Source organism: Pantherophis guttatus, chromosome 1, assembly GCF_059756535.1.
Source record: "Pantherophis guttatus breed Tessera chromosome 1, ASM5975653v1, whole genome shotgun sequence".
Lineage (NCBI taxonomy): Eukaryota > Metazoa > Chordata > Lepidosauria > Squamata > Colubridae > Pantherophis > Pantherophis guttatus.
The window spans coordinates 31,789,028-31,803,816 of record NC_142063.1 but is presented as its reverse complement, the minus strand read 5'-3'; the positions used below and the strand labels follow the sequence as shown (position 1 = coordinate 31,803,816).

General features: G+C 37.3%; 1 protein-coding gene across 5 annotated transcripts in view; it reads right to left on the bottom strand.

The window, feature by feature from the left end:
- Positions 1-1,490: 1,490 nt before the first annotated feature.
- ARID4A (AT-rich interaction domain 4A) overlaps positions 1,491-14,789 on the bottom strand; it is a 55,598-nt gene continuing 42,299 nt past the window's right edge. For 4 of the 5 annotated variants that reach the window (XM_034433482.3, XM_034433480.3, XM_087895630.1 and 1 more), the window contains 9 exons: positions 13,281-13,478; positions 11,546-11,630; positions 10,334-10,535; positions 10,063-10,125; positions 7,698-8,807; positions 6,556-6,660; positions 4,623-4,832; positions 3,929-4,075; positions 1,491-3,300 (listed from right to left, as the gene is read on the bottom strand). In XM_034433482.3, the coding sequence (XP_034289373.1) occupies positions 3,197-3,300; positions 3,929-4,075; positions 4,623-4,832; positions 6,556-6,660; positions 7,698-8,807; positions 10,063-10,125; positions 10,334-10,535; positions 11,546-11,630; positions 13,281-13,478 (2,224 nt within the window). In that variant the 3' untranslated portion in view covers positions 1,491-3,196. The remainder of the gene's footprint in view (positions 3,301-3,928; positions 4,076-4,622; positions 4,833-6,555; positions 6,661-7,697; positions 8,808-10,062; positions 10,126-10,333; positions 10,536-11,545; positions 11,631-13,280; positions 13,479-14,789) is intronic. The other variant, XM_087895633.1, reaches the window with a different exon arrangement.

Genomic DNA, 14,789 nt, shown 5'->3' with positions numbered 1-14,789 from the left:
ACAATAATGATCTAATTTAGTTATTCTATTAGGCTTTATTTAGAAAATCTAATTCTTAATTGTTCATTATAACAGGCCCCTTTTTCCATAAAGGAAATACATTCTGACAATTTTGCCTATTAATGCAGTTGCAGTTTAAGGAAGGCAAGCTATATCCTCTTAAGCCTTCTAACCCATTACAGTATTAGTAAAAATTGAAAGCTGTTATCTCTACATATTGAGATGGGAAATAGATACAAAGTGTAACATAGTTTTTAAATTAAGGAAACCAATGTTGCAGAAAAGCCCAAACACCAGTCCTGCTCAATTATGATGAAGTGCTACCAATTTTATAGCCCTCGACACCCTCAAAAATTTTGTACTGGAGGCCCTGACCACTGAAAATTGCCCTCCTCATTCCAGTATATAATTTTGATAGAATAACTATCCTAAAATGTTACCACTTTGATACAGTAATTAAGTTTTATATATATTGATTTGTAGTTGTTTGGTGCACATGTTAAAAAAATAGATCTTGTGCCATGTTACTTATTTGAAGGTATGAATAGGCAAGTATGAAAGTACATGTGACCTATTCAGAATACTGTGTGCCATAAAAAGCAGAAGGGTTTATTTCTGGAAGATTTCCAATTTTGCAGCAAATAAAAAGAATGAGATATCTAAAGTGATAAAACAAGAGATGGTTTTCAAACATAATGTTATAATATAAATGAACTAGAAAAAGCTGTATCATTCATGTGAGAAAAGTATCAAGTGGCTCGGAAAAAAAGCTAACCTTAGGACTGGCATGTCAGTAGTGGGTGGGAACTGCAATACTTCAAACCCACCACAGAGTAACATGATAGAGCTAAGTGCCTCATTTTTTCTGAAACTAGCCTGGCTAACTAAATTTTGAATTAGATATGAATGGGTGATTGTGAGCAAGAATGAGTACTGGTAAATGAATAGAAGTGGTAATTCTATATTTGTTTCTACTTGCTCTGAGTCTTGATTATAAATAATGGTGGTAGAAGTGTTACAAATATGGGTAGTCCTTGATTTACCACTAGAATTGAGACCAGCCAAGCAAAAGTGAGTTGTGCCTGATTTTAGCACTTTTTCTTTCCTGTGGTGGTTAAGGAAATCATATGGTTGTTTTAACCAAATCCATCTTCCCTCATTGACTTTGCTTATCAGAAGCTCCTTGGAGGTCACAAATGGCAATGCCATGAGCCCCAAGATGCTGCAGCCATCGTAAATACATGCCAGTTGCCAAACACCCTAATACTGATTGTGTAACCTTAACCCATGTGATAGATGGAAGTGTTTAATGAATGGTCATAAGTCGAGGACTACCTGCATTATCCCTTTTATGATTCTCCGTGAGACTATTAGCACCATGCTATCAATTAATCCTCACAACCTATTATGATTCTATACTTCTTGTAACAATTGGATTTGACAGCGAATATACAAAATCCACTACTGTAAAAAATAAAATAAGGCCTAAGTTTAAAAATGTAACTTTTATTAATGCTCACAAGTGAGCTTAATTTGTATCATACATTGAAATAGCTCTGCTTAAGAAAAAGACAGAAAAAGTGCATTTACAAGAGTACTTTTTTCTTTAGTTCTCTGAAAATGGAAGGAATTGGAATCACAGGTTGACAAATTGGTAAAATGGAACTGTAGGCGACATTGAGCCTTAAGTAAATGACCCCTTTACATGTCTCCCACTTGAGACCTTCAGATACTGTGAATGTTTAATAATCTGACAATCTAGAGAATCTGTTATAACTCTACAGCATATTAACAAGGAAAAAGGCAGAACTCCCCTTTTCATTGTACAAAGATGAATTTTAAAAATTGATTAAAAATCACTATTTACAATTCTATGCAAACCGTCTTAAATACATGGTTTCTGGAGTTATTTACAAACTGTTTTCAGTCTGTGGGAACAATCCACAGCTAAAACAGTCATTTTACATCTCAACTTTGGCAGATAACTCACTTCAGCAACGCAACAAATGAAAAATTGTGACAAAGTATTGTAAGGGCAACCCAAGAAATTTGTTCCTCAGAAGCAACAGAAGTACGAGGGCTGCCAAAGTTTTCAAGAAAGGGTGCTGGGTTATAGTTGTACACTGTGAAAGATTGAACAGACAAAAAGACTCCATATACGAGTATGGCTGATACATAAAGCCATGTGTATATGAACTTTTAAAATGAAGTATTTTTTATTGAATGAGTGAGCCTAACTTAGAATTTTTCTCCCCAATTTTATTCTTTTTTAAAAAAATACATAAAAATACAACATCCAATGTCTGAATAAATATATTTAACAAGTCACAAGATACCTTATTTTACACAAAAAATTCCGCTTTAGAAATTTTGTTAAATAACTTCATTGTTATATATTTTATTTTTTGCCTTTTGTAACAAAATAAAAACTCTGAAATTACATAGAAAAAGACAAAATACTTTTGCCAAGGGATAAGATAGTCCACTGAAAACCTATTCACAATTCCACTGTAAACATTAAACATTAAAATATTTGCATAATCATGTGCTCGAAAAATCCTATAAAAAGTGGAAGACTCATTAAGACGGTAGTTTCCAGTCAACTACGCTTCCTTTCACAATTTATTTTGTCCAATTTAAAACTGGGCACAATGCTGAGTACCTACTTTGGCAGGTCTGTACAAAGCAACTGCATCTCCAAAAAATAAAAATAAAAGTGGGACTCTCACTCAGAATTAAGATATAGCTCGGTGAAAAAAGTGCAGCAGTAATTATTTTCTGATTAACTTATTTTGATGCCATTTTTGGTGCACTTGCTCTTTTACTTAAAGAAAGCTGTTTTTTTACAATGCCCAATGCTTCATTGGATACCTGTGTTTTCAAATCAGATTAAGTGCCCTTTTTCTGTTTAAAGCAAAGTAAAAAAACAAAGCATAAGACAGAGGTGTCTTAAGTGCACCCATAAATCTTTAGTTGCCAATTAGATTATTCTCCACAATAAAATGTGTTGTTTTAAAAAACTATATGGACAAAATAGAGGAAGGGGCACAAAGGAGTAGAGACAGACAAGTCCAGCAGTGGAAGAGTATACACAATATACTTGGCAATGTCAAACCAACTGGGTGCTTTCTGTGAGATTTTCGGATTTCTGTCCATGGCAGCAATTTGCTGCATGAAGCAGAGATAATGACCAGTATCACCTGCATTCAACAGCAAGTACACTCTGTGGAGGGGAGGGTGAGGACGGGCTCATTCCAGTGTCTGAAGAGCCAGAGGACATGGAAGCTCCAGTATGGGACACTGTAAAATAAGAAAAAAATGTGCTTCCATGTTAATGGCTGTCAGTTTTCTTTGGTACTATAATGCAATGTTACTCCCACCCCAAATCATCTACCCAAACTGGGAAGTTTTGTGTCAAGTCTCCAACATGTTGCAGTTATCAGCTACCAGGCCAGTAAATTGTCTGAAAGATGCTAAAAAACTACTAGCTTAAGTTGGAGCCTTAAACATTTAGAAACAACCAGCTGTAATGCATCCCAGAACTGAGGTTTAGAATTCAGTAATGTTCACACATCAGAACAGGCTAATTATTTAAACTTACATGCCACTTCAATTATAACAAACTCTAAACAATGTGCAGGCCAATTTCAATGTAAAGATTAAATAATAAATAAGATCAACCACATATTAAGGGACCAGCACTTCAAATATTTTGTGTTTTGACCCCACTGTGCAAGATTTATTTTGTATTTTCCTGATATATTCTTTTCTTCCTGGAATTATAGCTAAGCATAATTTTCTTAATTATGGATTTTAATTTCCCCCCCTGAATGATAATTGAAAAGCTGTAAGTCAATATCTAGGAGCAAAAGATGTATCGAAGGGTTATGTCCAGACCACTCATGCAAATGAATATAGCAAAGCTGACCTTCTCGATCCTTCTTTTTCAACCGTTTTCTTCTCCTATCAATTGTCGCTACTTCTGACTTCAGAGACATATAATATTTCCTGATTTCCTGTAGTTTTTCTTGTAGAAATGAGATTCTCTCTGTGCTGCTCATATTGTCCAATTCATCTGTTTATACAATCAAATATCAGCAAAAAGAGTTTTAGCATAAGCCTAAAATACGGCACTAAAGTACGATTGTTACATATACAGGTGGTCCTTGCTTAGCAACCATTCAGCGACTGTTTGAGCTTACGATGGCAGTGAACAAGTGGTACCTACAACCAGTCCTCAAAATTCTGATCGTCCCAGTATCCTATAGCCACATAACTGCAAATTTTATTGCCGGCTTTCAACAAACAGTCATGGGGAAGCTGGCAGGAGGTAGCAAACAGCAACCATGTAACACTTTGCTTAACAGCCCAGGATTTCTAAAACCAATCAACCAGCTGTACTGGAACTGCCATCGCCAAAACTATACTACCATACTAGTATTACAGCTAATTAAAAAAATCAAATAGGAACAATAAGTCAGGTGTTTTGCTTATAGTGATCAAAGCTCATGTTCCACCCTTTAGCACAAGGAAGGGGCCATTTTACTAACTACTGATCAATTTAGAACAGAAACAGAATAAGAAGAACCCACTGCATATGTGTATTTATACAAAGAACTTACTAAGCTGGACAGTCCATTTGTACACTCTTGGGGAAACATGATGGTTCTTCTCTCTCTGCTTCTCCTTATCCCCATCTTTGATATTAGGAGATACCACTCTGGCAGGCGATCGGTTGAGTTTCTGTGGCTTCGTTACACCAATATGCTTTACAGGGGTACATTTACTTGAGCTGTCAAGGGCAGGCAGATCTTCACTATCACTGCTTTGCCCTAGAACAAGACAGAAACAGATTTATACTGTAGAGCCTATATTTAATGCTAGGAGGTGTCAGATGTTTTACATACATACATATTACATAACAGCAGTACATTTTAATATTGACAATATAATCTCAGTAATCTTAACACGTCTGCAAGACAGAGCAGTTTCAAACAATACTGCATGCTGAGGGGAAAGAACCAGAAAATGATTCAAGATCATATATTTTGTTTCTTTTCACCATTTCCATTTTATCCTCCCCATATTATGAAGTATGTTAGATTGAGAATGATATATCTAAGGTCAGCTTTTTTACTATGAATTCATTTGAATTTGGCTTTTGCTGTTCTAATTGCAAACTGTCACATCATATGAAAAAAATAATAGTTCAAACAAAATCAGAACTGGGGGCATTATCTGTAACATTTGGGATGAGGCTCCATCAGCTTCCCTAATTTCTCCTTCAAAACTGATTCGGTTGTAATTCACAATTCTAAGACTTGTTCTGGTTGTGCAAACTTACAAAAAGAGCTATTGGGAACTATATAATTATTTCCAATTGTATTTAAAACGTGACACTGAATATGGATAAAATTACAGCTAGCAACTAGATTTTTCATACTCCCTAAATCACAATGTGGAGATTTTTCAGATTGTCCTGGAATACTATTTGTAGTACTAAGAGAAGTTTCTAAATTTTATCTGCCCAAACCAATAAGGCCTATATAACAATAAGTGTGAGTTGAATAACATTATGTCCAGAAGGCACCAGGACTACCTATCCCTGTACTACAGCAGGGGTGTCAAACTCATGTCATCATGTGACGTATCATGACTTTTTCCCCCTTCGCTAAACCAAGGGTGCGCAGGGCCAGCGTGACCCGTGGGTCATGAGTTTGACACCCCTGCTGTACTACAATTCAACTGAAATAGTTTCATCTAAATAGAAGACTATAAACCTCTTATATTTAAATGGCACATCCGCGTGAAATGTCCCACAACTATTTCTGAAAAGGAGAGAACTCCAACTAGGATCCATACAGTCATGATAGTTTAAGCTTAAAATGCTAGAACACAGACTCACATACTGTACATACTTCCAAAAAATATTATAGGTAGTTCTCAACCTGCAGTCATAATGGAACTTTCCCATCACAGTCATAAATCATGATGCTCATAAAACAGGTTGACTGGTCACCAACCTAATTTTTCAGGCATTAAATAAACATGGTTGTAAAGCAGTCACCAGATCACTTGTAAAAGATTGTCCTAGCCAATAATAGCCCCATATGAATAAGAGAAAATATTAAAGTTTAACAGGAAGAGGTGAATCAAATCACATGAAGAAATGGGCTTGGGGTGTAATGGTTGCTAGATGGATGAAAAATAAAAGATAGCTAGTGTCAATGAAACCTATTAAATGTATATGCAGATCAGTGTCCAGGACTGCCATTTTGCTACTTGTAATTCCACCCCCCCCACCCCATCCTTTCACACTGACCCAGACAGTGATGATGATGATGATCACAAAGCTTTAGCACTTTACAAACTGACACAGATGCAGAATTCTATCCATTATTCTTAGCAAGAAGATACTATATATTGTGAACCCACAAAATTTCTTCTTAGAGCACTTCTCTAAAAGTTTTCAGGGAAATTCAGCTCTGTATACTTATAACACTTGGAAGTACGTAAAACAAGTACAAAATCCTTTCTGAAAAAAAACCTACATACCTGTCCCATTTTTCTCACTTTTGACTATCGTACTTGCTCGTTTGGGGGTTCGCTTTTGCCGCTTTGCCAGTGAACTACCACTGTTATCCCCAGGCCTTTTTTGTCCTGAAAGTAAAATGAAAATTGCCATCCTATATAATATGTTTCGTTGTTTAAAATGTAAGTATAAGAAATGAAAAGAACCAGAAAAATTGCCATTCCCAAGAGATCATCATGACAACAGAAAGAAAAAAATCTGTAGCAGTCCAAACTCACTGTACAAGGAAGGTTAACTTCAGAGACATAATAAAATTGCCCCAAAGGGGCGGTAGGGAAAGTGTCAAGAAAGGCAACAGAGTCATCTTGTAAAGGACATGGAGTAGAGTGTGGAATGTGCAGCGGAAGACATGCAGAGGCAATTCCTGTAAGTACATCTAATGCATTCTTAAGGCAAGAGGATAATGTGAATTACACAGGAAACCACAAGAAAAACAGAATAAAAGGGAAAGTTGTCTTTTCTTAAATTTCTAAATATTATCTTCTCCCCAAGACAGAATGCGGCTGCCTGGGTTTTGTGGGTGTGCCTGAAACCACCCCTGCAATAATTGCTGCTGCAGTTATGGTGTAGAAGTACCTTACAAGGTTAATGCAATTGTGGGGATTACTTTTATAGTTTGATTTTATTTTTTTATATTGTACTTCCAATTACACTTGTTAAAGATTAAGAAACAGCTGTCACGATGAACAGAATCACAACTTCCTGCTAATAGATGCAAGTTGCTGCTAATGCACAACTTGTATCCTCTTCTAAAAAGGAATATCTGGATATCATCCAGTAAAAAATAAACCTGAGAATATACTTATCAAAACTCTGCAGTAAACACCCTAATTAGGTTTCAAGTCAAAGGTTTCAACCATTTATTTAATGGATGCAACATTAATACATATCAGATAAGATAGTCGAAGGCAATCCAAATTGAACAGGAGAAAAAATACCTTCTATTCTCCCCCCACCCACCCACCCAAGGTATGGTCTTCAAAAAGTTAAATGAGGAATTAGTCAGAAGACCTGGTTTCTGATCTTTTGGTATATTGTAAAATGCACTTTCAATGAATTTAAATCACCACAGGGAAACTTTGCACTTAGAATAGGTAGTCCTTACCCTTTTCTCCAATTTCTGGACCAGCTATGCTACAGGTGCTGGAAGGTTCAAACCCATTGGCAGATTCATTCTCGCAGAGGCCTTCTTGAGACTCTTCAGCCACACTGTCCACTTCAATGGTCATGTCACTTTCACTTTTTATGCTTGGTGATTCATCCTGACTGAACGTTAGAGGTGACGCGACAGAGAAATTTGGCTGGATCACAGAAGGTAACATAGGAGGATTTGAAGTGAGGTTACTACCATCTTGTTTTTCTGTAATCAAACTTTCAGGCCCATTCTTGTCCTTTTCGTCAAGATCATCCAAGTCTACTTCATGGCAAAGGAGAGTTTCAGGACCAATTTGAGGCATGGAGTCATCTTCATCTTTCAACAGTGTGCTATGGTTTTCCTCTGAAGAACAATCAAAGGGTTCACTTCCCCGAACATGGAGCCGTTGATCTGATTCTGCCACCAATGATGGCATTTCTTCATTCTCATTTCGAAGAGAGTCATCACCACTGAAATCCTTACATTCTTCTGCCCCATAACATTCATTCGCCTTCTCTTCAGTCACAATATTTGGCACAGTCAGCTCACCCTCTTGTCGTACCCTTTTGTCAGGTGATGGCTGTTCTATCACTTTTCTTTTCATAAGTTTCTTATCTTTTGCCCAGAGATCTGTTTCATTCTCAGAAGTAGCACTCAAACCTTTATTTTCCAAGGAAGTATTTAATCGTTCAGATTCTGCAACAGGTTCATTGGTTGTTTCTTCCTGATTTAGTAATGTATTCTTTGAATTCTCTAGGGAAGAATCTCTTGTTCGGTTCTTCCGGCCTTTTCCTTTAGGTGATTTCTCCACCTCTCTTTTCACATCTTCTATTTGATCATTTTTACTTCCACAATTCTGAACCACTTGTTCACTCTCTTCACCTTCTAATTTCAATTTTTCTAAAGGATGAACTTGATTCTGATCATTCTCTTTCAGCATTTGTGAGATCTTTACAATATCTTCAACAGGCTTATCAACTGTTTGTTTTTCATTTTCCATTTCAAAACTAGCTGGAGAAAATTCTTCATTAATGTTCTTTTCAGAAGCTTCATCTGCTTCACTATCTGATGAAACGGAGTCTATCAAAAACAACATTAAAGGACAAAAAAGCAGAAATTCAGATTGAAATCTATATAAATATTGTATTTATATACTACATAGAAAAAACATAATGTTCAAAGCAATTTTTGCTTTTAGTACTCCAATGAGAACTATCTAAAAACATATAAAATGTTTAAGCAATCTTTAGTTACAAACACAGCCACACAATTTTATTTAGGAATTTGTTATTAATCTACTTGCAAATGCAAGTAGAAAAATAGGGACCACCTTTGGTGGGAAGGTAACAGCATTCCGTGCGCCTCTGGCATTTAGTCATGCTGGCCACATGACCACGGAGATGTCTTTGGACAGCGCTGGCTCTTTGGCTTTGAAATGAAGATAAGCACTGCCCCCTAGAGTTAGGAACGAGTAGCACATATGTGCAAGGGGAACCTTTACCTTTTAATTCCAATTTGTAATTGCAAAATACATAAAATATCAGAAAGAAAATTTCATTTTTTCATATTTCAAATCATGTCCCAGCTTAATATTTAATAAAGAAAGAAAAGACTTCAACTTACATGGCAGGCCTTACAAACTGAAGGGCTGTATGTGGCTATTCTAGAACTTTTAGTGAAATCCTTTCAAAAGTTGCCACCTAATTTTTAATTTCTAATGTAAGATAAAATTAAAAGAATAGAATTTCAATATTTCTCTGTGGTAGTCCTTGCATTATGATACATGCTATTTCCGGTGGCACATTTAGTCTTTCTCTTCTGATATTTTCATTAGCATTGAAAATCATTTTGTTTCAGTGGGTCTTTGGCCTCTAATGAGGTGCTGTGGACAAAAAATACCCCCTTTAATTTCTAAAAAATATCACAAAATATAATTTAAAAGGGTATTAATTGGGGTTATGTCATAAAGCGAGTAAACCTTCTATCTTTGGATTTTGTGTGTGTGTGTGTGTGTATGTGTGTGTGTGTACTGTAGGATTATGTTAGTGAAAAGTATATTTACGTTTAAATTTAAGTTACTTTTGTCCAGACCCAAACATCACTTTAAAGCCAAGTACACCTCTCAGCCTCCAAAAATGTTGTGCAACTGTTTTATAAAAGTCTTTTATGTAAATGGAAGTGTTCATTATGTCAGTAAGTGGCAAGTAATATACACTCGATTCTTTCTTCATTGAAGATAGCACTGTATATCTCTTCATTTAAGGGTTGTCACTTGCCCTTTCTTTCCCCAAATTTGTGAAATTTCTCCCTAGAGTTTATTTTAAAAAATTCTCACCATTTGACCCTCTGTCAGAATCCAACATTCCTGAGCTACGTCTTGTTTGCCTGCGAGGCATACCTAAAAAAATTAAAGAGGCTATAATATAGAGGTAGAGAGCAAAAGCACTACATTTAATAATTTTGCAATTATTTGTATATTTTCACACACAAGAATGTGTTGATTTTAAAATCAAAAAACCATTTCTACCTTAATGTGCCTCATTGCCAGCTTGAGCAACTGAGCAAAAAACCAACTGCCACACCACATGAGATGTAAGCAGAAGTACCTTCTGTCCCATTAAGCAAGGGTGAACAATCCAGCAGGTTGCTGCGTGCACTTCGCACTCCTGATTTGCTGTCACTATTAGGAGTTTTAGACAGACCACAAGAGAGATTTGATAGAAGAGTTGATTTCAGAGGAGGACGTCCACGCTTTCCCTTTTGTTTCTCCTCCTCTTTCTTTTCATCTTTTTCAGAGTCTTCTTTACTCTGAATACAAACATAAACAATCTCATTGTCACAGGAAGTTTAGACTTTTCCCTCACAGAATGCATGAAAATATCCAATGTAGAGCTTCTGCTCAGCAGAGGATACAACCAGTGTCAAGTGACAGATCTCCATTTGTGGAATAGGAGTTCCCTAGATCTGCTTTGAAAGATCAAATTAACCCTTTGGAAAATCAGAGCTCTCAATCATAAATATTATAATTCTAAGCACCTGTTGTGATCCCGCCCTCTGAGCCTATCCCGTCAGAGGAAGAAAGCTCCGAGCATGAGGAAGAGGAGTCAGCCAGGCCTCCCTCTCCAGGCCCCTCCCCTCTGGCACTGTCTCAGGTACCAGCCGAGGGAGAGGAGATTAGCAGGGAGACAGGTGTCTCGGATGAGAGTGAAGGAGAGACATCATTCCTGGACGCACGCCTCCGAAGGCGTGATAAACTATTGCAGCAGCTCAGGAGGCGTGCTAAGGATTAGAACTGAGTCACTGGACCACACCCCAGAGACTATATAATAGAGGGTGGTGGCCAGTGATCCCTGTGACGAACAAAAATAAACCTTGGATAGTCACTAAAGTCTCGTCCGAAACTGCTGAGAGGAATATTAATCCTGTTGGACTCTTGTACTCTGAGTATATTATCTTTCTGTTTTCTGTGGAAATAAAAGCACTTGGCAGACGGTGTGTATATCGCTGCCAAGTTGGAGATAAAGACCTGGGTGTGTTCCAAGTGCTTCCTTAACCCTCGGCTGGCTGTGTTTGTGTGTGTGTGTGGACGGGGACAGATCAGCACCTCAATATTTTATTTCATGAAAAAAGTGAAGCATCCCTTCAAATTATTCACAAACTTTCTAGAAAAACCTGGGTTTGTCCAAATGGGTATTTTCCTGGTCTTAACGGCGATACATTTTCTCGTACTTCAAATACATTGAAAATAATAATAGGGGAAGGGAAAGATTTTTATATATTTACTTAGATGTGAAAAATAATTTATGAACATGACTTACTTTTGCTTTTTTCTTTTGCTTCTTCTTTGGTCCTCCTTTTTCTGCAGGCCAAATAATCCTATCAGCTTTTACCCATTCATCGTATCTACAAGGAAAGGAATATTGCATCCATTTACCTCAGTGCGAAATCACAGAGGTAAATTTCACTTCTTTTGCAAAAGTAACTACAAAAATAACTGCAATCTGGAATTTAATTTAATTTAATTTAATTAATTCAATTTATATGCCGCCTTTCTCCAAAGACTCAGGGCGGCTTACAATACATTTAAAAAACCATTATAAAAACATTTAAAAATTAAAACATTAAAACCCATTCACACCATTCATGGCCGGATCTCACACGATCGCAACAGCGAGATCAACGGCCCCAGGCCTGCCGGAATAGCCAGGTCTTCACCGCTTTTCGGAAGGCCAATAGGGTGAGGGTGGTCCGGACCTCAGGAGGTAACTAGTTCCAGAGAGCTGGGGCAGCCACAGAGAAGGCCCTTCTCCGTGGGCCCACCAGCCGGCATTGTTTAGCTGATGGGAATTACACGTTAACATCCAGAATTCTAAGAATCATCCCTTTAAATTGTAAGTCTGAATGTAAAATCCTAGCAACTCAAAATCCTGCTTCAATTTAGCATAATAAGCAAGCAGGCAAATAAATAAATCCCACATCCTACTTCAAATAATAGATAAATACAATTGGCAAATAAATAACTTATTGGCAGAGCTTTTAAATTTTCCCACATAATCTGATACAATTTTGAACTCTTATTCTTTCTCCTTTTTTACAAACAAAGCCATGTGCTTTTAATTAAAAATTGTTGGGATAGCAAGGACAGGACAGATTCTGCCATGATCTACTATGAAATTATTATTGATTTTGAACATGAACATGTACATCAGCAAATTTTACATGTAGAGCCAACCTCTACAAGAACACTACCATAAGCAAATCGAAAAGGAAGGGCAATTCTCCATGACCTTTTTTTTTAAAGGGAAAAAAATCTTACTGTAACTCAGGTTCCCAACTTTCAACAGAGCCAATGTGACAATATTTGTAGCTGACCATATTTAAGAACATTGATATTCAAGAAAAAAGGAGTGGGAGCAGGACTAAAATACTGTAGACATTTGTTCTGCCCCAGCTCCGGATTCCCAAGGATTGTGACACACACCAACGGTCCTTATCAAAGTTATAAGGTACCAAGAATAAACAAAGTCCGGCAAAGGTTGGCAACCAGCCCAGAAAACAAAATACGATAAGACACTCACTCTCCAAAATGCTCTGTAATAATTACACATTGTTTCCAGCAAGAAATTACTAACTGCGTGCGACTTAAATAGGCTAAGGGAGTGGCCAAGTATCCTCAAACCTTACTCTCGAGGAGACCTCCTCCTCCTGAGTAGCCACTCCTGCCTTTTGGCAGCCCTGCGTGCTCGAGCATTGAGGAGAGGCTCCTCCACTTCGCTCTCTCCACTTGAAGGAGCCTCTGGAGGTTCTGAAAGCCCTGGCTGAGTCTCTGCCTCTGGCACCACATCCTCTTCAGCCTCCTCGCTGTCCGACACGAGTGCAGGCTACGCAGGCTGCTGGCGCGACCCACCAGTCTCCTCATCGTCGGGATCAGCCACGATCCGCGCAGGCCGCTGGCGGGCCACAACAACATCTGAAATAGACCTGAACAGTCTACCTTAAACTTTTACAGGATAACAATCAATATTCAGTTCAGGTAACCATTCTTCTCCTTACCTAACATTCCAGCCATAATAATGCACCAAATACAAAATCTCTCCGTCATCGTTTTCTGTACTTTTAATACTGGCTTCATAGATTTTCTGTGTTTTACCCCGGCCATATTTTACTTTTACTTTGGTTCCTGTAAGACAAGGTTCTGCATCTTCTTCACATTCCTCCCCTTCCGATTCTCGATTTTCAAGTTCTTCCCTGCTGCAGAATAGACAACATAGTATCAATTAATTAAGAGGCCAAATGTAGACATTCATGCCACTCTTTTCAAGTCACCTATAGTGCTGCCATCGTTTCCTTTAAGGAAAATGACTCGGAAACGAAATCTTGACAGTACCTGTGCTTTCCAAGTAATGAATCTTCTACACACATCTGATCAATCCCATGTCAAGGATTAGCAAAAGGCAACGCCCAGATCAGTCCAAAGGAAAACTATGATCAGCTTTGCATGACTAACTTTTGTTACTGCACTGAAGTTTTCTGAAGTGGTTCCCTACCACTTACGATACTTCTTTTATTTGTGCATCATCCTTCCCAATGGTACTTCTAAATTGGTTATGAAATAAAAAGTTAAAAACTAAAATAATAACATGTGTAGTAGTGATCCCTTATACAGCAAATAATTTCATGCAGAAACTGCATGGTATTGTAATGCACTTTTCATTGTTTTCTGTAGCACAAAGTCCCAGATAAAGAACTGTAATTATTTTATTGAGATTTTGCAGGTTTTACACAAACTGATGCATTTTTATTTAATTTCCCACATATGCTATCTTAAAATTCACTTAACATTTTTCAATCATTTGTTTTTTTCAATTTCAGTAACTATCCACTCCAAATTTTCATAATGCTTTTCAATTAATGATGTGTAGAAACATATTGGACCTAATCTATTTATTATCTATAGGTGCCTGTACATCTATAGGTGTTCCTCCTTACATCACTCATTCAGCAACTATTCAAATGTACAATGGTGCTGAATGAGTGCATCCCTGCAGTCACATGATCATACTGGGTGCTTGGCTTGCAGCATCCCATGGTCATGTGATTGCCCTTTGTAAATTTCAAGGCCAGCTTCCAACAAGCAAGATCAATAGAGAAGCTGGTGGGAGGTTGCAAATAAAAACCATGGCAGCAATGGGCTTTCTTAACAATGGCAACCAAAAGTTCTGGAACTGCCATCACTAAGTGGTGCAGTGATGTGATATCGTACTTGACCACCGTGTCACTTAGCAACAAAAATTCCTGTCCCAATTCCCGTTTTAAATCAGAACTACCTATACTTTGTTTACAATCTTTTCCTAAATTTTAATTGTTCATTTACTTTTGCAATGGAGCTTTCTAGTTGCAAAATCCATTAGGATATCACAATGCCAAGTAGATATCAAGTCATTCAAACAATATTATATCTGGAATATTACATTTAAAAAAGAGAATTTAGAGGTTGGATGACGTTGAACCCTGTGATTAACATCTATAATTATGCTGAATGAATTTGTTTAACCTCAATGA